Here is a 26,210-nt window from a genome sequence, read left to right as displayed (position 1 = left end):
GAGAACGATACACAGAAATACAACCTAGAGCTAGGTAATTGAATCAAACACTGGACAACATCAATAGCAGGGTCATGTTGATCAATTCATCTGGACAATTCATTGTCAATTAATGTATTGACATGGTTTGAAAAAATTATGAGACATTTTATGGAATCAATTATGTCCAAATGTGTACAAATACAAACACACAACCTTCTTGCCCATTCAGTTAGGGGTTTGAGAAATTCCTGTTACAATTTGTGTGATGTTACAACAATGTTGCCTCTGATGTTTATGCTTGTAGAAATTACTCCTACAAATGATGTTTCACTAATGCAACTATTTACAACCTGCACAGATACAGTCAACAACAACAACAGTAATGACGTTAATAAGGAAGTGGATATTCAACCGGCAGAAGAAAGGCATAGGGGTTGAGATAAATGAAGGTTAGGTTCAGGACCTAGGGTTGGGTTAAGGTAAAGGTTAGGTATAGTTTCAGTGAGGTTAAGGTAAGGGTTAAAGGAAAGGAATAAAAGTTAACATTAGGTTAGCGTACCGCTGTCTGCCACTATTCATTTTCAGCTGGGTAAATATACACTGCCTTTTAATAATAACAATGACATGTCTTACGTGGGCCAGTTGTAGGTCCACCATCAGTAAATCCAGCAGTTGTTTTAGTCTGTGGATCTCCTGCAGTTTTCTCTGGTGCTCCATTGCTTCTGTGGCTCTCTCTGCTTCCCTCTGTCTCTCTGCTTCCCTCTGTCTCTCTGCTTCTCTCTGTCTCTCTGCCTCCCTCTGTCTCTCTGCTTCCTTCTGTCTCTCTGCCTCCCTCTGTCTCTCTGCTTCTCTCTGTCTCTCTGCTTCTCTCTGTCTCTCTGCTTCTCTCTGTCTCTCTGCTTCTCTCTGTCTTTCTGAATCTCTCTGGCTCTCTGACTCCCTCTGACTCTCTGCCTCCCTCTGGCTCTCTGCCTCCCTCAGTCTCAGGATCTCAGCCTTCCACTCTTTCATGATACCCCTTTCTACTCTTCTTCTCCTCCTTTCATCTTTTAAAAGGGCTCGGAGATGGTCTGTCTCAGACTGTAATTGTTCAATGATCTTGTCCTTCTCCGTTTCACCATTCCTCTTCTTCTTTTCCTCCTCCCAGAGGCACACTTGGAGTCTGCCCATCTCCTTCTTCTGATTTCGGATCGTTCGATCCTTCCCCCTCAACTCAAGCATGTGGGCTTCCTTCTCTGTACAGGTCTTCTTCTCTTCTCTCGGGAAGTAAACCTCCATCTCTGCCTGCTTGTAGCTGGGAGCAAAGGAATGTCAACACATTATTTAGGAAGTGAACTCAGACAATTTACTACAATATTAAAATAATAATTTAACTTCTGCTCAATTAATAATACTTTAATACTTTAATAATAATCAATTAATACTTTAATAACACAAATCACACAACTGTGACTTACAGTACGTGAATGTGATGAGTTGACTGTCCATGATGGCCAGAGGTGGGTAATGTGTCACTCTGGTCCAGGGCGTTACGTACAGCTTGCAGACACTGAGCCTTCCTTCAGCAAGCCGCACATAATGCCCTGTACCAGAGCTAGGTTATGTGATGAATGACTTACAGACTATTCCACATGATAGGAGGGGGTAAGAAGACAGTCCCAGTAGGAGACGGAGATCGTCCAGAAGAAGAAGAGGTGTCCATCTCCTCAGAGACTGCAGGAAAGGTCTACACGTTTTATTTCTGGAAAATAAAGAGATGCCTTCATTCAGCAACAATGTGTGTTTCTATGTTTCTGTCACTAGATGGTGCCATTGTACACAACATTTACTCACCAGGTCAGTGAATTCAGAAACAGTCTTCAGAGTTGAGTCCTCAAACTCTAGCCTACAACCCATCATGCATCAGCACAACTAATATAATAATACCTCATCACAACTTCATAATCACAGTACACCTGGATTGTGTTCACAAAGTGTTTCAGGGTAGGAGTGCTGATCTAGGATCAGGTCGCCTCCTGTCCATCAAAATGTATTCAGTTTAATTTAAAAGACCAAACTGATTATTGATCAGCACTCCTTCTATGAGACTTTGTGAATATGAGCCTATGTGAAAGAACCTTTCTGGCATATGCTGGCTAGACAGTACACAGACAATTCAGATAGTCCGACAGACAGACAGAAGAGTAGATACAGATGGAGTGATTGATAGCAACAGAAATAACGAAGCGGATGTTTAATGTATTGTAAACTTTTGTAAATATTTGACTCACCTCAAATCACACGTGTCAAACCTCAGTTTTAGTGTTGAACCGAATAATATCCTCGGCATTAACTTTCTCTGGTCTGGAGCTGTATTGTTGCGTCATTTGGAACGCTTGAGCGTCATAATCCGTTCACCGCGCCTGCTTGATTGACAGCTAGGGGTTCTCCTGCGCATCAGTGTCCAAAAGTCGATAATGTTTAGCTACTCATAATTGATAAAGTCATTTATAACTATTTTCACTTGACTTTTATTTCGTGTATTTTTGCCAAAGGTTATTTGGAATTCTATGTTGTGTGATTTGTCTTTGTATGGGCCTAAAGTTCAATGAAATACAAACAGCAACCATAGCCTACAAACATTTCCCACACAAATACAAATGTGGGTGTTTAGTGAGAATACAAAATAATAACATTACAGCCATAACTGTACAAACAAACATACAATCACAACTTTCTCCCCACTATTTATTGTTTCTGCAGTGAGGATTCACCCCCTTTAGATAATGATGTTGTAATTTATCTACAGAAAAACGTTGTTCTGATCTCAACAAGCAGTAGTAGCAGTTTGCAAATCATAGAGCCAGATGAATGGCTCTTTCACCGATGCAATTCGGTTCCCGAGGTTCAACAAAAAGATCCGTTCAAAAAGAGCCGTTCGTTCGTGAACGACACATCACCACACTGTTGTTCTCCACCATTTCGTATCGTGAGCTGGAGGAGCGTTCGTCCAACTTGTCATCCAAGTAAATGGCAGAGGCGCATCATCCATCCGCTGAAATCCCAAGGGACTGGGAGGATAGTTTACGATGCAACAAGCGTTTGGGGAGGACATTCATTGTAACGCAATGATTGTTTTTAAATTCTTGAGGGACTCTTGCTCCAGGGGAAATCTCAGCAGTGATGTCTCTGCTGTGTGTCAGAGGTGGGATCTTTTCCTTCTTCACTATGCTTATTATACTGTACATATCGGTCACATTAATGACATTGCACTCAGGAAAGTTGTCTGTAGGCTATTGGGGAGATGCGCATAGCCCGTTGAGTTGTCACGTTCCAGTCCAAACATGACCTGGGATGTGAGAAGGGAGCTATTCTATAACACATGTAGATGACATGTTGTCTTTATATGTAGATTATATTTTGGTTTTATATTTCATATTTGATTGATGATTAGGCCTATAACTTTTGATTCCACTTTGGCAACCTTGCACCATATTGTCCTCTCTTGCTATATCTTAAACTTTATGCCCTTGTGCAGATCTTCTCTCTAAACATGACGCAATGACTGTTTTTAAATGGACTTTTCTGACCAACATCCCATTGACAGCCCGTCTGGCCAAAACATAAAACGGACTCTAACCTTAACCCTAACCCTAACCTTAACCCTAACATTAACCCTAACAATAACCAAACCCTTATGCCTTAAAGGTAATCTCATCATGGGTGTGATTCAGACTGTAGTTTCTCCCTGTGTGTCCAGTAAACCTCCTCTCATCATGGGTGGGATTCAGACTGTAGTTTCTCCCTGTATGTCCAGTAAACCTCCTCTCATCATGGGTGGGATTCAGACTGTAGTTTCTCCCTGTATGTCCAGTAAACCTCCTCTCATCATGGGTGGGATTCAGACTGTAGTTTATCCCTGTATGTCCAGTAAACCTCCTCTCATCATGGGTGGGATTCAGACTGTAGTTTCTCCCTGTGTGTCCAGTAAACCTCCTCTCATCATGGGTGTGATTCAGCCTGAAGCTGGAGAGGCCAGTAGCAACCAGCCCGACCACTTTATTACTAGTTGGGGATGGATAGTATCTCTAGAGGTACAGTAGGGCATTTCCATGTAAAAGGATTGTCTATTAGGTATTTGTTGTGAAATGGTTAGATATTACTTGTTAGATAATACTGCACTGTCGGAACTAGAAGCACAAGCATTTCGCTACAGTCACAATAACATCTACTAACCATGTGTTGTGACGAGTAAAATTAGATTTGATTTGAGCACCAATTATGACGTTCATAGGAGCATGTGTAATTGGGTGTGAAATGAAATCTAAGAGTGTATATTTTTGGTAAATGTAATTCTAGAAACATTTTTCAACCAGTGAAGGCTTTGATTTCTGGGTCAACAGATGGAAAAGGGATCTTAGAAAAGATTAGCAGAAAAAGTCTTAAGAGGTCCAATATCAGAACTACATAAAAACAGAATCATGTTGACATAAAGACCCCTGACTACTAATATCAACACTTACATTTGGGTTTGGAGAAATCGTTTTGGTAATATTGTCTTGTGCCTTGTAATTCTGTTACCAAAACCCCACATAACTTCAAGATATTTTCACATTTGTCTTTGTGAGGAGGGGGGATAATGAAAGTTCACAGAAGTAACCAGTAATGGTGGAGCTAACAATTAGTTCTAGTGATTTTTCTGATGTGTATTTTGTTTGTGAATTATTAAGTGATTACAACTCATAATTCCGTTGCCAAATTGGTCGCTGCATCAAAACCAAGGATCCATTACAACTCTATTGTTGCATTACATCTCCACATTTCATATTCCAGTATCAACAAAATAAAAGGTCTGAGGTTAAAATACTATCACCACACATCTACACATTCACATTATATATAACTCACTGTACTATCAGTGTCAATTTGGAAAAAGCTATACATTACTGGAGACCTGTGCTAAACGGTGATACAACCATTATATTATAAACCACTAACATGTAAGCTGATGTTGACTGAAATCAACTAACCTAGAGCTAGCTAGCGCTTAGCCACGCTAAATATGGTTAGCATCAAGCTAGAGAACTGTTAAATGCTATTTTTGTAGAAATATCAACACATTTTATCGAGACATCACATATTTACATATATTACCTGAACTAAACTGAGTCTTTGATAGAAAATAAAACAAATAGGATCTAAAACTTTGTTGAAAAAAATTACAGAAAGTTCAGACGCCATCTTGTTCCCTTCTCTTACATGTAAACCATTAGCAACCTAGCCAACCTCCATTACTTACAATGGGGAAAATACCAACCAGTTTATCACTCTGTTAAAACTCCCTTCAATTGCCTTCAAACGTGACCAAACTCATGGACTATGTAGTTAACCATGTTACCTCAATATGCTGAGAGTCATATTGCACTTTTGCACATTACGTAACTTGATTAATAGGGTAAAATGATGAGACAGAGAAATGTTATTAGTTTTCAGTAGTAGGCATTCTCCAAGATTGAAGAAGAAACCTCTAAGACCTCACGATCTCACTAACGTTCCCCATTGACATCACAGCTCCCCCTAGCAGCAGTAATCATATACATTACTTTAAATGCAAATACCTGGGAGGCCTAGAAAATGATACAAGGGATGGATCCATCAGATAACAAATGAAGTAAAACATAAAGAATATGACCATACATATTTGTGTGTTGCACATATACACATGGCTTATGCTTGGGTGCCACCTTGACATCTCTGATCTGCTTGCCTCAGTGGTGGAAAAAGTACTCAATTGTCATACTTGAGTAAAAGTAAAGATACCTTAATAGAAAATGACCCAAGTAAAAGTGAGAGTCCCCCAGTGAAATACTACTTGAGTAAAAGTCTAAAAGTATTTCATTTTAAATATACTGAAGTATCAAAAGTAAAAGTACATTTAAAAATCCTTATATTAATCAAACCAGACGGTACAATTTTCTTTTTTTTAAATGTATTTGCTGATAGCCAGAGGAACACTCCAACACTCAGATATAATTTACAAACGAAGCTTCTGTGTTTAGTGAGTCCTCCAGATCAGAGGCAGTAGGGATGACCAGGGATGTTCTCTGTTTAGTGAGTCCTCCAGATCAGAGGCAGTAGGGATGACCAGGGATGTTCTCTGTTTAGTGAGTCCTCCAGATCAGAGGCAGTAGGGGTGACCAGGGATGTTCTCTGTTTAGTGAGTCCTCCAGATCAGAGGCAGTGCTAAAAGTGTTTCATATTATTTCAGATCATCTTAACTCCCCACCACCAATGAATCATTTATTTTATTACAGAAAACCACTGAACCACCACTGCAATATAGACCTACACTAAGAACAAGGTGCTTTCTACAACCTAAAAGGATTATTCCTCTGTCCCCATAGGAGAACCCTTTTTGGTTCCAGGTAGAACCCCTTCTGTGTCTAGGTAGAACACTTTTGGGCTCCATTCCACAGAGGGTTCTACCTGGAACCAAAAAAGATTTTCCTTTGGTGACAGCCAAGAACCCTGTTGAAACCCCTTTTTAGAAGAGTGTCCTCAACAAGTTCAACCTGTTAAGTTTACACCATTTCATTCTGTCCTCAAACTGCTGATTGGTATTCAAGATAACATGCAACATAGCACCACCACCGTTGAAGGTTTTCATCAACCTCTTAAATAACAGTGTTCCAAGATCCTCCACCAGGGTGACTGTAGTATCCTCAAACGGACAGAAAGGAGACACAAGAGGCCCCCACACTAATTTTAGATCCCAAGGGGTCTTTATTTTCATACTGGATGCTCTCACCCTCATCACTATCTCATTTGTCATCTTCCATTCATGGCATTTCAACATTAAAACAGAGGGGCACATCACACTCATGTCTTTTTTTGGAACTCAAACCACACACACACAATTATAGCATCTTGTTTACATTTCTCACATTGTAGGCGTCCAGCTGAGGCCCTGGATGGACCATATTGCAATGAGATGGGCACAGGGGTATGTACAGTTGATGTCGGGAGTTTACATACACCTTAGCCAAATACATTTAAACAGAGTTTTTCACAATTCCTGACATTTAATCCAAGTAAAGATTCCCTGTCTTAGGTCAGTTAAGATCACGACTTTCTTTTAAGAATGTGAATTGGCAGAATAATAGGACAGAGAATTATTTATTTAAGCTTTTATTTCTTTCATCACATCCCAAGAGCAAATAGTATTCCATCACATATGATATGGTAAGGGCTATAGTGTGTAACACAGAACCTCACAGTACACATCCAATTGCCTCAAATGATGTCAATTAGCCTATCAGAAGCTTCTAAAGCCATGACATCATTTTCTGGAATTTTCCAAGCTGTTTAAATGCAATATTCAACTTAGTTTATGTAAACTTCTGACCCACTGAAATTGTGATACAGTGAATCATAAGTGAAATAATCTGTCGGTACTTTGTTTGGGGAAAAATAACACAATAACACAATGCACAAAGTAGATGTCCTAAACAACTTACCAAAACTATAGTTTGTTAACAAGAAATTTGTGGAGTGGTTCAAAAATGAGTTTTAATGACTCCAACCTAAGTGTATGTAAACTACTGACTTCAACTGTATGTACATTCCTTTCTAGTGTGGCGGCAAATGAGTTGAACAGGAGAAGAGGATGAGGTTGGTGGTGGAGGAAGAGCAGTGGGGGTGGTGGGTAGAACAGCTGCAGTGACGTTGATTGGTTGATCTGGCTCATCACTTGTTGACTAAAAGAAAGAAAGATTTAGACATTTGTTGGACATTGCCATAGTTCAACAGCTGAAAAGCCTTCATTAACATACTCCCAGAGATAGAAAGACATCCAGTATTCACTGAATGAAGGAGCCTATTTACAATTTCATTCATCAATTAAATAAATGATACTATAGTACATTCAATGACGTTATTATTGTAGACTATAGGCTACTCCTGTATCTACCTTCTACAATACCGTCATCATTGAATGAAGCAGGATATCCATCCACAATTACAATGGTAGGTGTGGTGATGGTAGGTGTAATGATGGTAGGTGTAATGATGGTAGGTGTGGTGATGGTAGGTGTAATGATGGTAGGTGTAATGATGGTAGGTGTGGTGATGGTAGGTGTGATAGGTGTGGTGATTGTAGGAATGGTAGGTGTAATGATGGTAGGTGTGATAGGTGTGGTGATTGTAGGAATGGTAGGTGTAATGATGGTAGGTGTAGTGACGGTAGGTATGGTGATGGTAGGTGTGGTTATGGTAGATGTGATGATGGTAGGTGTGGTGAGGTGAAGTAATTATGGTATGGTATTTGTGATGATGGTAGATACGGTGATGGTAGGTGTGGTTATGTTAGGTGTGGTTGTTGTGGTACATAGGGGTGGAAGTTGTGGTAGTTGGGATAAGTAGTTGTGGTAGGTGTGGTAGTTGTGGTGATTAGGCTTGGGCGGTATCCAGATGTTCATATTGTCATATCATCCTTCCCTCATACCGGGATTTACAGTATTACCGGCATAGCACATGAGGGGGTGCTAAAAACACAAGAAAAACCTATTGCCCTCTATTTCCAGAATGCTAACAAATTAGCACAAACTGATAGCAAATTCACATAGACGCTGTTAGCTAAATGCTAACAACTGAAAACAAACAAACTAATTGCAAAGCAGTGAAGGCTGCTGAGGGGAAGACAGCTCATAATAATGTCTGGAATGAAGTCAATTGAGTGGTATCAAACACATGGAAACCACATCTTTGATTCAGAAGTTCAAACGTAATTACTGTGGATTGGAGGGAAGAGGTCCATGAACCAATATCAGTTAGTTGTTTTCACAAAAGTGGAAGCTACTGAAGTTTTAGGGAAGCATTTTTCAGGTAAAGTCCATTCAAATTAATACAAAAAAATTAAAAGTAAAAACAATACCAAAAGTAATTGACGTTTATTAGTGGGATGAGGTTCCTGAACCAATGATAGTTGTTTGTATTCATTAAAGTAATATGGGGTGGAAGCTATTGACGTTTTAAGGAAGTATCTTTACTGTAAAGTCAATTTGAGTTGGTAGAATATCACCAAAGTTTTAAAAAAATACAAAAGTAATAGATATTGATTGGAGGGACGAGGTCCCTGAACCAATTACAGTTGTATTCATGAAAGTCATATGGAAGATACAGTGTGCCAAAAAAGTATTTAGTCAGCCACCAATTGTGCAAGTTCTCCCACTTAAAAAGATGAGAGAGGCCTGTAATTTTCACAATAGGTACACTTCAACTATGACAGACAAAATGAGGGAAAAAAAATCCTGAAAATCACATTGTAGGATTTTTAACGAATTTATTTGCAAATTATGGTGGAAAATATATATATATATATATTTATATATAACTATATATTTACATGTGTGTTGCATGTACACTAAACCCTCACATTTGGATAATGTCACTTTTTAAAGTGATGACATGTATATTAACAGTGTAAAACATGAATAGATGTTTAAACATTCTTTACCTCATCCTAATTTTCTTCCAGATGCTTGGCTTTTTCTTGTTCTTGGAGGTTGGCTCTGATGTTTCAGCGTCTTCTGGAGCTTCTAGCTGCTGGCTGTCTGGCCCCCCCTGATGGTTCTCTGGCCCCTCCTGTTGGTTCTTCTTGAGGAAGGCACGGAATTTGTCAATAAATTTAAATAATTCCCGAATTGACCTGACCCAAAGTTTAACATGAGTCCCAAATGGCACCTATTCTTTGTAAAGTGCAGGGCCTCTAGGCATATGCGATTGCTTAGGGCCCCATGGCAACTAGGGGCCCCCTGACCCCCCCAAAAACCTTTTTTGGTCAAATTACCCAGGGGCCTTGAACTACAGTGAGCCCCCATTAATTTTGTTAGTCAATTTCATTCAGATATTATCTTAACATGCCATAAGTCATGGCAAAATGTGTAGAATTTAAGGAAATTAGGTTTAAAACTTCTAATTCTTCTCTCTGCCCCATGGGAAAATGTGTAGAATTGCAGCAAACTTGTTTAAAAAATGCAATATGTTCTCTACGCCCCGTTGCAAAGTGTAGATTGGGAGGAAATGTAGTCAAAAACCTGAACAAAATGTTTCTTAGGGCCTCAAAAGGCTATGATGCACTACTTTAGACCAGGGTCATTGAGAACCAGTTGAGTTTTCCATTCTAAATTCCCTGTGTACATTACATTTAAGTTGATACCAGATCAGCTTGACCATTTTGGACAGTAGTTTTATATTGAAACAATGATGCAACATGATGACTGGTGTGGAACGTATGTGTGTAGAGGAGACTACAGAGGATGATGTCATAAGCAGAGGGAAAACAGGTTTTACCTATGTGGACGATCTTATGGCCCTCCTCAGCCTCTCTCTGATACGTTCTCTCTATCTTTCTGAGGTTCCTCTTCTCCCACTTCTTGTTCACCCAGCCCACAGCTCTCCTTCAGATACTTTTATCAGGTGGGAGAATGTCCTCCTTGTCATCGTCCTTCTCCTCCTCCTCTTCAGTGTTCTCTAACTCACCCCTCTTCTCAAGGATCTCCCTTCTTTCCTCTTCTGCCATCTCCTCTCTTTTCGTTGCCTCTATTATCTTCTCTCTCTCTCTGACTGAAGCAAAATGAAATTCCTGTTACAATTTGTGTGATGTTACAACAATGTTGCCTCTGATGTTTATGCTTGTAGAAATTACTCCTACAAATGATGCTTCACTAATGCAACTATTTACAACCTGCACAGATACAGTTATCAACAACAACAACAGTAATGACGTTAATAAGGAAGTGGATATTCAACCGGCAGAAGAAAGGCATAGGGGTTGAGATAAATGAAGATTAGGTTCAGGACCTAGAGTTGGGTTAAGGTAAAGGTTAGGTATAGTTTCAGTGAGGTTAAGGTAAGGGTTAAGGAAAGGAATAAAAGTTAACATTGGGTTAGCGTACCGCTGTCTGCCACTATTCATTTTCAGCTGGGTAAATATACACTGCCTTTTAATAATAACAATGACATGTCTTACGTGGGCCAGTTGTAGGTCCACCATCAGTAGATCCAGCAGTTGTTTGAGTCTGTTGATCCCCTGCATTTTTCTCTGGTTCTCCTCCCATTCTATGGCTCTCTCTGACTCCCTCTGGCACTCTGCCTCCCTCTGGCTCTCTCACTCAGCCTTCCACTCTTTCATTATACCCCTTTCGAGCATGAAGAAAGGTAAAACACATATCCTGTCTCACATCCCCAATACATTGCTAGGTGCTTTCAGTGTTGACAGTACCAAAATACAACAACTCATGTACAAAAACACTGCAACACAAACAAGTTACAACGTGAAATCGCCTCTATCCCATTCAGACCGGACAAAACTACATCTCCCATAATGCAAAGCCAGCACCAGTGGGCAGCTAACCGTCTGCATCACAGAAAGGCATGCTAGCTAGCAACAGCAGGACTTTTAGCACTCTGTAAACTATCTTAATAACAATAAAACTCTGAAAGTTACATGTTTCAATAGTCTCACACTCCCTTATAACAATATCTACAGCATTAACATCGGGATGTTTTATTTATTTCACGTTATGGACTTCTACAAAGGAGTAATCTGCAACACATACCTTTCTCTCAGTGTTTTCTCAGACTGAGGAGAACGGGAGCTACGGGTTGTACCAGGGTGTTAGTAGGTGACGCAAGCACTCAGATGAAATAAAATACATTTAATGAAACAAAACCTCAAGTTGTTAACATCATTCAGCTACTGTAGTTCCCTACCTAACATCAACAGGCAGCACCAGTAGCGCAACAATTAAAAATAGACACCAAAAGTAAATTTCCTGGCGATCATAACGATCTGACTCCCCCCCTTCTGTCTGAACTTGGAATATTCCTGTTCGCGGGCTTGGGCCACTGACCCCCAACCGGAATGTTCTGTTCTGCCTTGTGTACTATTCTAATCATTTGAAGTTTGATGGAATAACCTTTTCAACTCTACTACATTTATATGTAGATTATATTTTGGTTTTATATTTCATATTTTAATGATGATTAGGCCTATGACTTTTGATTCCACTCTGGCTACCTTGCACCATATTGTCCTCTCTTGCTATATCTTAAACTTTATGCCCTTGTGCAGATCTTCTCTCTAAACAATAGTCATGATAGTTTGAATGAGTTGAGTTAACTACACTGTTGTTAGTGTAACAGATGTTAATCGTTCTCTCCTTGCGTTGTGTTTTGTCCTAATAAATCACCCCAGCCAGTGGTCCCAGTTGAGCATTATTATCTGTTGTTCAATAGGAAACAGCAGGTTAGTTGTGAAGGGCCTAATGATGTTGATGGCTGTCAATGGTCAAATCTGTAGCATGAAAACAACTGTGTTAGCAGTGGGCTTATGTGACCATTACATCGGTGCATGCTAGCTAACCAACCCACTTATATACAGCAATCATATACCAAAGCACATCCCAGAAAGCCCCTCAATCCCTAACAAGTACCATATACACACATATGTATAAATCAGTAACGTACAGCAAACTGTACACATTGTAAAATAGGAAATAGTATCCAGAACGTGACCTACCCCTTGCATCACATTTTCATACTGGGGAGACCTGACGTTCGCGATCTGCAAGCGGGCCAATCACATCACGCCTTATTGTCATCAGAGTTGAACGAACCAATAAGAACGCTTGAACATTAAATACACATTTCTTTAGAGGCAAGTGGAAACATAACCAACCCTGTTACATTCTCCCCTGCTGAATTACAGTTGCATACTACAAAGAAACATAATGAGGTATGCAATACCTTGCAATACATATGTCACCAATCATTCCAGTGCAAAGACTATTCTCTAAAGAGAATTAGGGGAATTCAGAGACCCCGTAGGAAAACATGCCTGTTACATGTTCAGTACACTCAGTGACAATAAGAACCTCAGACAGAAAAACCTTGGCCTACATGACCTCTGACCCATGACCTCCATGGGGTCTCTTGAAAGTAAAAAAACAAAACAAGGTATTCTAATGAATTCTGTATGAAAAACCCTCTGTGTCTGCATAGTCTCCATGAGTCTTACTGGGTGTTTCCTAACCCGACCAGCCCCTGACCTGACAGACCTAACAGAGTTATCATTACGTTTAACCTGTTCACCTACAACCCCCACTGGTGGGTCACTGTCCACAGTCGGTGGATAGTCAAGGTCTGTGACTGTTGCTGGAGATTGTGCTACCAGAGGCATCTTCAGAATGCCTTTCTTCTTCAGAGGGTTCGGACATTTCTTCTCCAAAGGTTAGCTCTGACATGCTTGTGCCACCAGTGGCCCCCTGTGGTGAGTTCTGAGGGATGTTCTGAGGGATGTTCTGTGGATGTCACTATTCTTCTCCGTAACAATATAGAGGTTGTTCTCCCAACGATCCGCCAGATTCCTCTTTCCACGTTCACCTTTATTCGCCAGCCGCGCCCGATCACCAACCTCCATTGGAGCTCCTCTGATCTCCCTGTTGTAGAGGCCCACATGCCTCTTCAGCTGTTTGGTTGTCGACACCTGTACCGTCTCCATGGCCTCCCTCAGGTCTCTCGTCAGGGACTTGATGTACTCGTCATAGTCTACAACCTCTGAGTCTTGCAGCACAGTACCAAACATCATGTCCACAGGCAGACGTGGGGTTCTCCCAAACATCAACTGGAAAGGGGCGTGGCCCATGGTTTCATGGACTGTACAGTTGTAGGCGAAGGTCAACGACTTCAGCTTCTGGGGCCACCTGTGCTTCGCTCTCGTAGGTAAAGCCCTGATCATGTTCCCCAGCGTTCTACTGAACCTTTAGACTCCCCCATTTCCCATCGGATGGTAGGGAGGTGTGTGGACTTCTGGACTCCTGCAGCACTCAACAACTCAGCAATCAATTTACTTTCAAAGTTTTCCCCTTGGTCAGAGTGGATATGACGAGGTAAACCATACACACAGAAGATGTTGTTCCACAGCCGAAGGGCCACCGCTTTAGCTGATTGGTTCGGACACAAGAAGGCATGGGCCATCTTAGTAAAATGATCAGTGACGACCAGAACATCCAAGGACTTGTTGTTGGAGTCTTCAGCAGATCAGAAGTCCACACACACCAACTCGAGGGGCTCAGTCATGATGATGTTCTCCAGTGGAGCTCTGGCCTCTGGCTCGGGGGCCTTACTGAACACACACCACTTGCAGGTCTTGACATACTCTCTCACATCCGACTCCAGACCATGCCAGAAGAACCTCTGTCTCGTCAAGTACAACGTCCGCTGTTGCCCCTGATGACCGGCTTCATTGTGGACACCCTTCAAAACTGTCGCCCTCATTGAGGTGGGTACTACATACTGGTACGTCTTCTTCTTTGACAGCAAACGTTTGGTAACGTGATATAGTACACTCATTTTCAGAGTGAGCTTCTCCCAGGTCTTCAGAATCCGCAGAGCCTTGAGTGGTTCATGGCAACGCTCCCTCCTAGAAGGTCCATATCCTTCTCCTGATCCTTCTCAACTGAGGCCACAGACCCCTGAATCCCTTCTACCACATCCCTCTCAACACTCCCCACTTGCACCCCATCACTCGTACCAGGCATCTCCTCCACTACCTGGGAGACTAGCCCCACCTGAACCCCATCACTCGTACCAGGCATCTCCTATACTACCTGGGAGATTAGCTCCACACGAACCCCCTCCTGTACCCCAGCACTCATACTGGGCACCTCCTCACCAGTCTGAGTAAATGGCTGTTCAGATCCATCCTTACCTTCTACAACAATATTTTTCTGCTGCATAACATTCTCCTCTGGTACAAGTTGCAACTCCGTGCCCTCAACACGGACAACTTGTTCCTCAGCAACAGGTGCTTGTGGCTGCTCTACCGCTGTCGGCCCATCTCTCCCTACATCATTGAGCCCAGGCGTTACGAGGACCACCTGCGCCCCTCCCTCTGCCTTCTCCCTTTTCGGGCAAGCATGTCGCTTATGGCCAACATCACCACACTCAAAACACCGTTGACTACCCGTACTAGCATAAGCCATATACAGTCTATTGTCATACTTGACTTAAACGATAACTCCAAAGTCTGCTCCGGTGAGTCCAAAAACATAAACACCTGTCGCCGAAACGACCTAACCTGTTTCAACGCCGGGTGTTTGAAACGACCTAACCTGTTTCAACGCCGGGTGATGAAACGACCTAACCTGTTTCAACGCCGGGTGTTTGAAACGACCTAACCTGTTTCAATGCCGGGTGTTTGAAACCCAACTGGACAATCTTAATTGAACTTGAGAACTTCCCAAACAGCAATAACTCGCGCTCCAACAGCTCATTGGGTATAAACGGCGGTACATTCGAAATCGTTACCCTTGTTGACGGAGAGAAAAGCGGCGTAACTTGAATAAACATTCCTTTAAGAAGTACGCCATGCTCAACCATACGATCTACAAGACTCTCTTCTTTAAGAAGTACGCCATGCTCAACCATACGATCTACAAGACTCTCTTCTTTAAGAAGTACGCCATGCTCAACCATACGATCTACAAGACTCTCTTCTTTAAGAAGTACGCCATGCTCAACCATACGATCTACAAGACTCTCTTCTTTAAGAAGTACGCCATGCTCAACCATACGATCTACAAGACTCTCTTCTTTAAGAAGTACGCCATGCTCAACCATACGATCAACAAGACGCTCTTCTTTAAGAAGTACGCCATGCTCAACCATACGATCTACAAGACTCTCTTCTTTAAGAAGTACACCATGCTCAACCATACGATCTACAAGACACTCTTCTTTAAGAAGTACACCATGCTCAACCATACGATCTACAAGACACTCTTCTTTAAGAAGTACGCCATGCTCAACCATACGATCTACAAGACACTCTTCTTTAAGAAGTACGCCATGCTCAACCATACGATCTACAAGACACTCTTCTTTAAGAAGTACGCCATGCTCAACCATCAAATCAACAAGACATTCTTCTTTAAGAAGTACGCCATGCTCAACCATACGATCTACAAGACTCTCTTCTTTAAGAAGTACGCCATGCTCAACCATACGATCTACAAGACTCTCTTCTTTAAGAAGTACGCCATGCTCAACCATCCAATCAACAAGACGCTCTTCTTTAAGAAGTACGCCATGCTCAACCATACGATCTTCTTTAAGCAAAACCACCACCGCTTTATTCATCCGTGACGCATAAGCAACATTCTCATATCCCACCTTCTCTCCTACGGCGACCAGAAACTCCTCCACAGTGACAGTAGCTTCAGTAACACACCTAAAGCCATGCTGAAGTGACAGGGACGGCATCCCCATGTGGGTCGCCACCCCCGCCAAAGCCAATTTCAACACGAAAAACAATGTACTTAATTCTACCACAACAACTAAATAAAAATACTGATAACCTCAATGATGCATAGGAAGAGAAAAAAGACACCACCAAGAAAAATAAATGTAAAAGAAAAAGCAGGATATGTAAAAAATGTGAGAATATCTGAAAGTTATGTGGGTTTTTGGTAACGGAATTACAAGGCACAAGGTAATATTTCTGAAACTTAAAGAAGGTTAATGATTTCTCCAAAACCAAATGTGAGTGTTGATATTAGTAGTCAGGGGTCTTTATGTCAACATGATTCTGGTTTTATGTAGTTCTGATATTGGACCTTTTAAGACTTTTTCTGGTGATGTTTTCTAAGATCCCTTTTCCATCTGTTGACCCAGAAATCAAAGCCTTCACTGGTTGAAAAATGTATCTAGAATTACATTTACCAAAAATATACACTCTTAGATTTCATTTGACAGCCAATTACACATGCTCCTATGAACGATGCGTTAATTGCTGTGCTCAAATCAAATCAAATCAAATTTTACTCTTCACAACACATGGTTGGCAAATGTTATTGCGACTGTAGCGAAATGCTTGTGCTTCTAGTTCTGAAAGTACAGCAATTTCTAACAAGTAATATCTAACAATTTCACAACCAATACCTAATAGACAATCATTTTACATGGAAATGCCTTACTGTAACTCTAGAGATACTATCCAGCCCCAACTAGTAATAAAGTGGTCAGGGTGGTTGCTACTGGCCTCTCCAGCTTCAGCCTGAATCCCACCCATGATGAGAGGAGGTTTCCTGGACACACAGGGAGAAACTACAGTCTGAATCACACCCATGATGAGAGGAGGTTTACTGGACACACAGGGAGAAACTACAGGCTGAATCACACCCATGATGAGAGGAGGTTTACTGGACACACAGGGAGAAACTACAGTCTGAATCACACCCATGATCAGAGGAGGTTTACTGGACACACAGGGAGAAACTACAGTCTGAATCACACCCATGATAAGAGGAGGTTTACTGGACACACAGGGAGAAACTACAGTCTGAATCACACCCATGATGAGAGGAGGTTTACTGGACACACAGGGAGAAACTACAGGCTGAATCACACCCATGTTGAGAGGAGGTTTACTGGACACACAGGGAGAAACTACAGTCTGAATCACACCCATGATCAGAGGAGGTTTACTGGACACACAGGGAGAAACTACAGTCTGAATCACACCCATGATAAGAGGAGGTTTACTGGACACACAGGGAGAAACTACAGTCTGAATCACACCCATGATGAGAGGAGGTTTACTGGACACACAGGGAGAAACTACAGTCCGATGACTGATGAGACTACCTTTAAGGCTTAAGGGTTTGGTTAATGTTAGGGTTAATGTTAGGGTTCATGTTAGGGTTAAGGTTAGAGTCCGTTTTAAGTTTTGGCCAGATGGGCTGTCAATGGGATGTTGGTCAGAAAAGTCAATTTAGTCTTTCCCTTCTCAAACCTGTCCTCCCCCTAACCAGCTCATATCATGTATTCCACCACCAGCACACCTGATTCACTAATCAGAGGTTTGGATGATTAGTTGACCAGTGGAACAAAGTGGACTGGATCTAGGTGAACTATGTGGAGAGTCTTCCAGGGACAGTACAGTACAGACTGAGAAGCTAACAACAGTGTAGTTTACTCAACTCATTCAAACTATCATGAATATTGTTTAGAGAGAAGATCTGCACAAGGGCATAACGTTTAAGATATAGCAAGAGAGGACAATATGGTGCAAGGTAGCCAAAGTGGAATCAAAAGTCATAGGCCTAATCATCAATCAAATATGAAATATAAAACCAAAATATAATCTACATAGAAAGACAACATGTCATCTACATGTGTTATAGAATAGCTCCCTTCTCACATCCCAGGTCATGTTTGGACTGGAACGTGACAACTCAACGGGCTATGCGCATCTCCCCCAATAGCCTACAGACAACTTTCCTGAGTGCAATGTCATTAATGTGACCGATATGTACAGTATAATAAGCATAGTGAAGAAGGAAAAGATCCCACCTCTGACGCACAGCAGAGACATCACTGCTGAGATTTCCCCTGGAGCAAGAGTCTCTCAAGAATTTAAAAACAGTCATTGCGTTACAATGAATGTCCTCCCCAAACGCTTGTTGCATCGTGAACTATCCTCCCAGTCCCTTGGGAGTTCATCGGATGGATGATGCGCCGCTGCCATTTACTTGGATGAGAAGTTGGACGAACGCTCCTCCAGCTCACGATACGAAATGGTGGAGAACTACAGTGTGGTGATGTGTCGTTCACGAACGAACGGCTCTTTTTGAACGGATCTTTTTGTTGAACCTCGGGAACCGAATTGCATCGGTGAAAGAGCCATTCATCTGGCTCTATGATTTGCAAACTGCTACTACTGCTTGTTGAGATCAGAACAACGTTTTTCTGTAGATAAATTACAACATCATTATCTAAAGGGGGTGAATCCTCACTGCAGAAACAATAAATAGTGGGGAGAGAGTTGTGATTGTATGTTTGTTTGTACAGTTATGGCTGTAATGTTATTATTTTGTGTTCTCACTAAACACCCACATTTGTATTTGTGTGGGAAATGTTTGTAGGCTTTGGTTGCTGTTTGTATTTCATTGAACTTTAGGCCCATACAAAGACAAATCACACAACATAGAATTCCAAATAACCTTAGGCAAAAATACACGAAATAAAAGTCAAGTGAAAATAGTTATAAATGACTTTATCAATTATGAGTAGCTAAACATTATCGACTTTTGGACACTGATGCGCAGGAGAACCCCTAGCTGTCAATCAAGCAGGCGCGGTGAACGGATTATGACGCTCAAGCGTTCCAAATGACGCAACAATACAGCTCCAGACCAGAGAACGTTAATGCCGAGGATATTATTCGGTTCAACACTAAAACTGAGGTTTGACACGTGTGATTTGAGGTGAGTCAAATATTTACAAAAGTTTACAATACATTAACCATCCGCTTCGTTATTTCTGTTGCTATCAATCACTCCATCTGTATCTACTCTTCTGTCTGTCTTTCGGACTATCTGAATTGTCTGTGTACTGCTAGGCAGCATATGCCAGAAAGGTTCTTTCACATAGGCTCATATTCACAAAGTCTCATAGAAGGAGTGCTGATCAATAATCAGTTTGGTCTTTTAAATTAAACTGAATACGTTTTGATGGACAGGAGGCGACCTGATCCTAGATCAGCACTCCTACCCTGAAACACTTTGTGAACACAATCCAGGTGTACTGTGATTATGAAGTTGTGATGAGGTTTTATTATATTAGTTGTGCTGATGCATGATGGGTTGTAGGCTAGAGCTTGAGGACACAACTCTGAAGACTGTTTCTGAATTCACTGACCTGGTGAGTAAATGTTGTGTACAATGGCACCATCTAGTGACAGAAACATAGAAACACACATTGTTGCTGAACGAAGGCATCTCTTTATTTTCCAGAAATAAAACTTGTAGACCTTTCCTGCAGTCTCTGAGGAGATGGACACCTCTTCTTCTTCTGGACGATCTCCGTCTCCTACTGGGACTGTCTTCTTACCCCCTCCTATCATGTGGAACAGTCTGTAAGTCATTCATCACATAACCTAGCTCTGGTACAGGGCATTATGTGCGGCTTGCTGAAGGAAGGCTCAGTGTCTGCAAGCTGTACGTAATGCCCTGGACCAGAGTGACACATTACCCACCTCTGGCCATCATGGACAGTCAACTCATCACATTCACATACTGTAAGTCACAGTTGTGTGATTTGTGTTATTAAAGACAGTTAAATTGAGCAGAAGTTGAATTATTATTTTAATATTGTAGTAAATTGTCTGAGTTCACTTCCTAAATAATGTGTTGACATTCCTTTGCTCCCAGCTACAAGCAGGCAGAGATGGAGGTTTACTTCCCGAGAGAAGAGAAGAAGACCTGTACAGAGAAGGAAGCCCACATGCTTGAGTTGATGGGGAAGGATCGAACGATCCGAAATCAGAAGAAGGAGATGGACAGACTCCAAGTGTGCCTCTGGGAGGAGGAAAAGAAGAAGAGGAATGGTGGAACGGAGAAGGACAAGATCATTGAACAATTACAGTTTGAGACAGACCATCTCCGAGCCCTTTTAAAAGATGAAAGGAGGAGAAGAAGAGTAGAAAGGGGTATCATGGAAGAGTGGAAGACTGAGATCCTGAGACTGAGGGAGGCAGAGAGCCAGAGGGAGGCAGAGAGCCAGAGGGAGGCAGAGAGTCAGAGGGAGGCAGAGAGCCAGAGAGATGCAGAAAGACAGAGAGAAGCAGAGAGACAGAGAGAAGCAGAGAGACAGAGAGAAGCAGAGAGACAGAGAGAAGCAGAGAGACAGAGGGAGGCAGAGAGAGAGAGGGAAGCAGCGAGACAGAGGGAAGCAGAGAGAGCCACAGAAGCAATGGAGCACCAGAGAAAACTGCAGGAGATCCACAGACTCAAACAACTGCTGGATCTACTGATGGTGGACCTACAACTGGCCCACGTAAGACATGTCATTGTTATTATTAAAAGGCAGTGTATATTTACCCAGCTGAAAATGAATAGTGGCAGACAGCGGTACGCTAACCTAATGTTAACTTTTATTCCTTTCCTTAACCCTTACCTTAACCTCACTGAAACTATACCTAACCTTTACCTTAACCCAACCCTAGGTCCTGAACCTAACCTTCATTTATCTCAACCCCTATGCCTTTCTTCTGCCGGTTGAATATCCACTTCCTTATTAACGTCATTACTGTTGTTGTTGTTGATAACTGTATCTGTGAAGGTTGTAAATAGTTGCATTAGTGAAGCATCATTTGTAGAAGTAATTTCTACAAGCATAAACATCAGAGGCAACATTGTTGTAACATCACACAAATTGTAACAGGAATTTCTCAAACCCCTAACTGAATGGGCAAGAAGGTTGTGTGTTTGTATTTGTACACATTTTGGACATAATTGATTCCATAAAATGTCTCATAATTTTTTCAAACCATGATAATACATTAATTGACAATGAATTGTCCAGATGAATTGATCAAAATGACCCTGCTATTGATGTTGTCCAGTGTTTGATTCAATTACCTAGCTCTAGGTTATATTTCTGTGTATCGTTCTCTGCAAATCTTTTGAAATATGTCTTGGTAATAGATTATCACTAATTTAACCTTTTAAAATGAAGCAAGAGATTGAGAGATTGAGGCTATGGCAGAAAGTCATGGAGGATCAGCGACCAAGACTGGCCTGGAACAACAAACCTATTGAGACAGGAAGAGAGAGGGAAAGAGAGAGAGAAAAAGAGAGAGAAAGGGAGATGGAAAGGAAGAGAAAAGCAGAATTGGAAAGACAAGAAATGAAGAAGAAAGTGGAACAGGCAGAAGAAACGATAAAAGCGTTAGAACGAGAGATTGAGAGATTGAAAGAGATTGAGAAGGAAATCATATTTGAAAGAGAAAGAGACATGCGTATTGCAGAGAATGAGAAAGTCAAACTGGTCAACGAAAAGGTAAAAGAGTTAGAGAGAGAGGTTGAGAGACTGAAAGAAGATATGACAACAAAAGAGATTCAATACAAAATCAAATTTGAAAGAGCGAAAGAAGCGTTTAGAAGACAGAATGAGAGAGTGAAACAGGTTAACCAAAATGTACTAGTGTTAGACAGAGAGGTTGTGAGAATGAAAGAAGAGATTAGATTGAAAGACGAGACTGAACCAGAGAGAACATTTGATAGAGACAGAGAGAGAGAAAATGATTGGAGACGAAGTGAAGAGGAGTTGAAAAATAGAGTGGAGAGAGAGATGGAGATGGAGACAGCCCTCATCAATGACAAAAAGACGTCTGAATTGGAGGAAGTCTTCAAGAAAATCAAGGAACAGCAGATAGAATTAGAAAATATGGAAACAGACAAATATAAATGGAAACAGAACCAAATGGACATGGAGGAGAAGATGGAGGGTGAGCACAACAAACAGAAAGAGGTAGAAAGAAAGAGAATGGAGAAAATACCAAAACAGAGACAAGAAGAAGATGAGAAGAAGAAGGAGATGGAGAGAGAAGAAGAAGAGGAGAGACGCAAACAGAAGCACATAGAGATGGAAGAGGAAGAAAGAGAGAGGGAGAAAGAGAGACAGAGACAGATCAAAAGGAAGAGAATGGAGAAGAGACAGAAAATTATGGAAAGAGAAGAAGAGAGACAGAGAGAGATTGAAAGAGAGATTGAAGAAGAAAGATGTAAACAGAAGCAAATAGAGATGGAAGAGGAAGAACGAGAAAGGGAGAAAGAGAGACAGAGAGAGATCAAAAGGAAGAGAATGGAGAAGAGACAGAAAATTATGGAAAGAGAAGAAGAGAGACAGAGAGAGATTGAAAGAGAGATTGAAGAAGAAAGATGTAAACAGAAACAAATAGAGATGGAAGAGGAAGAAAGAGAGAGGGAGAAAGAGAGACAGAGAGAGATCAAAAGAAAGATAATGGAAAAGAGACAAAAACATATCGAAAGAGAAGAAGAGAGACAGAAAGAGATTGAAAGAGAGAATGAAGAACAACTATTTAAACAGAAGCAAATAGAGATGGAAGTGGAAGAAAGAGAAGAAGAGAGACAGAGAGAGATCAAAAGAGAGAATGATGAAGAAATGTGTAAACAGAAGCAAAAAGAGATGGAAGAGGAAGTACAAGAGAAGGAGAAAGAGAGACAGAGAGAGATCAAAAGAAAGATCATGGAAAAGAGACAAAAACATATCGGAAGAGAAGAAGAGAGACAGAAAGAGATTGAAAGAGAGAATGAAGAAGAAAGATGTAAACAGAAGCAAATAGAGATGGAAGAGGAAGAAAGAGAAGAAGAGAGACAGAGAGAGATTGAAAGAGAGCACGAAGAAGAAAGATGTAAACAGAAGAAAATAGAGATGGAAGAGAAAGAACGAGAGAGGGAGAAGAGACAGAGAGAGATCAAAAGAAAGAGAATGGAGAAGAGACAGAAAAACATGGAAAGAGAAGTGAGACAGAAAGAGATTGAAAGAGAGAATGAAGAACAACTATTTAAACAGAAGCAAATAGAGATGGAAGTGGAAGAAAGAGAAGAAGAGAGACAGAGAGAGATCAAAAGAGAGAATGATGAAGAAATGTGTAAACAGAAGCAAAAAGAGATGGAAGAGGAAGTACAAGAGAAGGAGAAAGAGAGACAGAGAGAGATCAAAAGAAAGATCATGGAAAAGAGACAAAAACATATCGGAAGAGAAGAAGAGAGACAGAAAGAGATTGAAAGAGAGAATGAAGAAGAAAGATGTAAACAGAAGCAAATAGAGATGGAAGAGGAAGAAAGAGAAGAAGAGAGACAGAGAGCGATCGAAGAGAAAGAGAGACAGAGAGAGATTGGAGAGAAAGAAAGACGACAACAACAAGAGGAGAGAAAGATAATGTTTGAGAGAGATCATGAAGAAGAAAATATATGGAAACAGAAGCAAATTGACATGGAGAAAGAGGGAAGAGAGAGGGAGAACAAGAGACAGAGAGAGATAGAAGAGATACACAGACGACAACAACAAGAGGAGAGACAGAAACAAATGGAGAAGGAGAAAGAAAGGGAGAAAGACAATGACAATCAGAGAGAGATGGAATTAAAAGATCAGCAACAGAAAGAGATGGAGAAAGAAAAGATGATTATGAGAGAAAGGGAGGAAGCAGGAAGAAGAAAGGAAGGGCAGAAAAATATTTTTGGGGAAATTTAGGGACAGAATGAACTGGAGATAGAACAGGAGAGAGAGATGGAAGAAAAGCAGGAAGTGATTAAGGAAGCAGAGGAAGAGTACAGGGAAAGAGAAGAGAGAGGAAAGGAAGTAAGCATGAAGAAACATGTAGTAGTTAATGTTAAAGCAAAAGCACGGGAAGTCTTCAATAGGCGTAAAGAGAGGAGGTTAGAAGTGTTGAAGGGGGAACGAGAACACATAGAAAGAGGACAACAAATCAGGAGGGAGAAGGAGGAAAGACGGCTGGAGATGGAAAGAAAACAGGAGAGGGCAAGACAACAAGAGGAGCAGGATAAAAAACAAGAGATTGAAATTGCTAGACAGAAAGAAATGTTGAGACTAAGAGAGGAGGAGAGGCAGAGAGAGGAAGAGAGAGAGGAGGAGAGAAAGAAAGCCATTAAATGCCTTTTATCTTTAATCAGAGAGAGAGAAGAAATAATACAGGCAAAAAAAAGAGAGGAGATGGTGGAAGAGGAAAGAAGGGAGATCCTTGAGTACAAGAGGGGTGACTTAGAGGAGGAGGAGAAGGAAGATGACAAGGAGGACATTCTCTCACCCGATAAAAGTATCCGAAGGAGAGCTGTGGGCTGGGTGAACAAGAAGTGGGAGAAGAGGAACCTCAGAAAGATAGAGAGAACGTATCAGAGAGAAGCTGAGGAGGGCCATAAGATCGTCCACATAGGTAAGACCTGTTTTCCCTCTACTTATGACATCATCCTCTTTAGTCTCCTCTACACACATTTGTTCCACACCAGTCATCATGTTGCATCATTGTTTCAATATAAAACTACTGTCCAAAGAATATGTTAGCTGACATGGCTCATTGAGTGACTGACTGACATAACAAGAAAAATACTGCTGATAACAACCACGTTTTTAAATGGTACCTTGTGTCATCTACTAGTCTAACTCTCAAGACTAAGTAGAGACCCAGAAAGAGTTCCTAAAAACACACACACAAAAACGTGTTTTGGGGGGATCCGGGGGCTACTAGTGGCCATGGGGCGCTAAGCGATCACATATGCCCTGGCACTATACAAAGAATAGGTGCCATTCTGGACTCATGTTCAACTTAGGACCAGGTCAATTCGGGATGGGAATTATTGCACTTTATTGACAAATTCCATGCCTTGCTCAACTGAAAAGAGTAAAGAATCATTAAGATCCAATTGTGTTTTCTATTCTTCATTCCCTGTGTCCATTACATTTAAGTTGATATCAGATCCACTAAGTTGAATGTAAACTCTACTTCTTCTCCCCTCCCAGCCATCCCTGGACACACAAGGCTAACATCCACCATGACCCGGGCAGAGAGAGAGAGGGAGAAGAGGAAGGAGCTGCTGAAGGCTGAGGAGAGAAGGAAGAAGATGGAGGATTTCAATAAGCAGTGGAGAGAGCGGTCCCTGCTTAAAAAACAGACTCATCAACAACTGAAGGAGGAGAGGGAGAAGATGAAGGAAAACTACCTGGAGCAGATGAATCTGGAGGCTGATGCTCAAATCAACAACCGGTGTCTAACCACCCAACACAGCCACGATTACAACCACGGTCAGGAGTTGCCCTGGGTGGCCACAGGCCAACAAGTAAGCCAAGAGCCCACTGGATCTGCTGATGGCCACCAGGAAAGGCCAAGGAGGCAACAGGCATGGGCAGAGAACCAGGAGGGGAGTTCAGAGAACCAGCAGGAGGGGCCAGAGAACCATCAGGGGGGGCCAGACAGCCAGCAGCTAGAAGCTCCAGAAGAGGTTGAAACATCAGAGCGAATATCCAAGACAAAGAAAAAGCCAAGCATCTGGAAGAAAATTAGGATGAGGTAAAGAATGTTTAAACATCTATTCATGTTTTACACTGTTAATATACATGTCATCACTTTAAAAAGTGACATTATCCAACTGTGAGGGTTTAGTGTACATGCATCACACATGTAAATATATAGATACTTACCTGTCTCTGTGATGTCTTACAGCCTTCCTGACGTGCTGTCTGCCTAGAGCTGGAACTCGATGAAGCCACAGTTCCACTGAGGTTACGTTGGTAATTAAAAGTGTCGCCCAATAATTCCTCCTCCTCTTTAAGTCATCGAGCCACATTTCTTCCTCAAAACATTATAG

The 26,210-nt window shown here is 41.4% G+C and overlaps 3 protein-coding genes and 1 long non-coding RNA gene across 4 annotated transcripts; 2 read left to right on the top strand and 2 right to left on the bottom strand.

The window, feature by feature from the left end:
* Window positions 1–306: 306 nt before the first annotated feature.
* LOC149982723 (uncharacterized) lies at window positions 307–1,272 on the bottom strand. The gene has a single exon (XM_090236899.1). The coding sequence runs from the start codon at window positions 1,258–1,260 to the stop codon at window positions 502–504; it is 759 nt and encodes a 252-aa protein (XP_090093025.1). The 5' UTR covers window positions 1,261–1,272; the 3' UTR covers window positions 307–501.
* A 5,864-nt stretch (window positions 1,273–7,136) lies between these two features.
* Window positions 7,137–12,383, bottom strand: LOC118964817 (uncharacterized). The gene is made up of 3 exons (XR_016496491.1): window positions 10,991–12,383; window positions 9,476–10,584; window positions 7,137–7,718 (listed from the first exon to the last, which is right to left on the bottom strand). It is a non-coding gene; the product is annotated as an uncharacterized LOC118964817 (long non-coding RNA).
* Window positions 12,384–19,856: 7,473 nt separating this feature from the next.
* LOC149982722 (uncharacterized) lies at window positions 19,857–22,614 on the top strand. Its single transcript, XM_090236907.1, has 2 exons — window positions 19,857–19,939; window positions 20,235–22,614. The coding sequence occupies exons 1-2, from the start codon at window positions 19,857–19,859 to the stop codon at window positions 21,082–21,084; spliced, it is 933 nt and encodes a 310-aa protein (XP_090093033.1). The 3' UTR covers window positions 21,085–22,614.
* Window positions 22,615–24,092: 1,478 nt separating this feature from the next.
* LOC118964838 (uncharacterized) lies at window positions 24,093–25,916 on the top strand. Its single transcript, XM_090239240.1, has 2 exons — window positions 24,093–24,781; window positions 25,366–25,916. Exons 1-2 carry the CDS (start codon window positions 24,118–24,120, stop codon window positions 25,914–25,916), a joined length of 1,215 nt encoding a protein of 404 aa, XP_090095366.1. The 5' UTR covers window positions 24,093–24,117.
* The last annotated feature ends 294 nt before the right edge of the window (window positions 25,917–26,210 follow it).

This window comes from Oncorhynchus mykiss, chromosome 6 (genome assembly GCF_057628025.1).
Source record: "Oncorhynchus mykiss isolate SJ-2025 chromosome 6, ASM5762802v1, whole genome shotgun sequence".
NCBI lineage: Eukaryota > Metazoa > Chordata > Actinopteri > Salmoniformes > Salmonidae > Oncorhynchus > Oncorhynchus mykiss.
Note: the sequence above shows the minus strand (reverse complement) of the source record. Positions and strands in the feature narration are given on the sequence as shown.

Bases quoted from the DNA above. Each gene is read 5' to 3' on its own strand.
- LOC149982723 (XM_090236899.1), bottom strand. From the start codon at position 1,260: ATGGAGGTTTACTTCCCGAGAGAAGAGAAGAAGACCTGTACAGAGAAG.
- LOC118964838 (XM_090239240.1), top strand. From the start codon at position 24,118: ATGGAAGAAAAGCAGGAAGTGATTAAGGAAGCAGAGGAAGAGTACAGG. The intron at 24,782-25,365 runs GTAAGACCTGTT...CTCCCCTCCCAG, and splicing joins CCATAAGATCGTCCACATAG to CCATCCCTGGACACACAAGG.
- LOC149982722 (XM_090236907.1), top strand. From the start codon at position 19,857: ATGGACACCTCTTCTTCTTCTGGACGATCTCCGTCTCCTACTGGGACT. The intron at 19,940-20,234 runs GTAAGTCATTCA...CTTTGCTCCCAG, and splicing joins CCTATCATGTGGAACAGTCT to CTACAAGCAGGCAGAGATGG.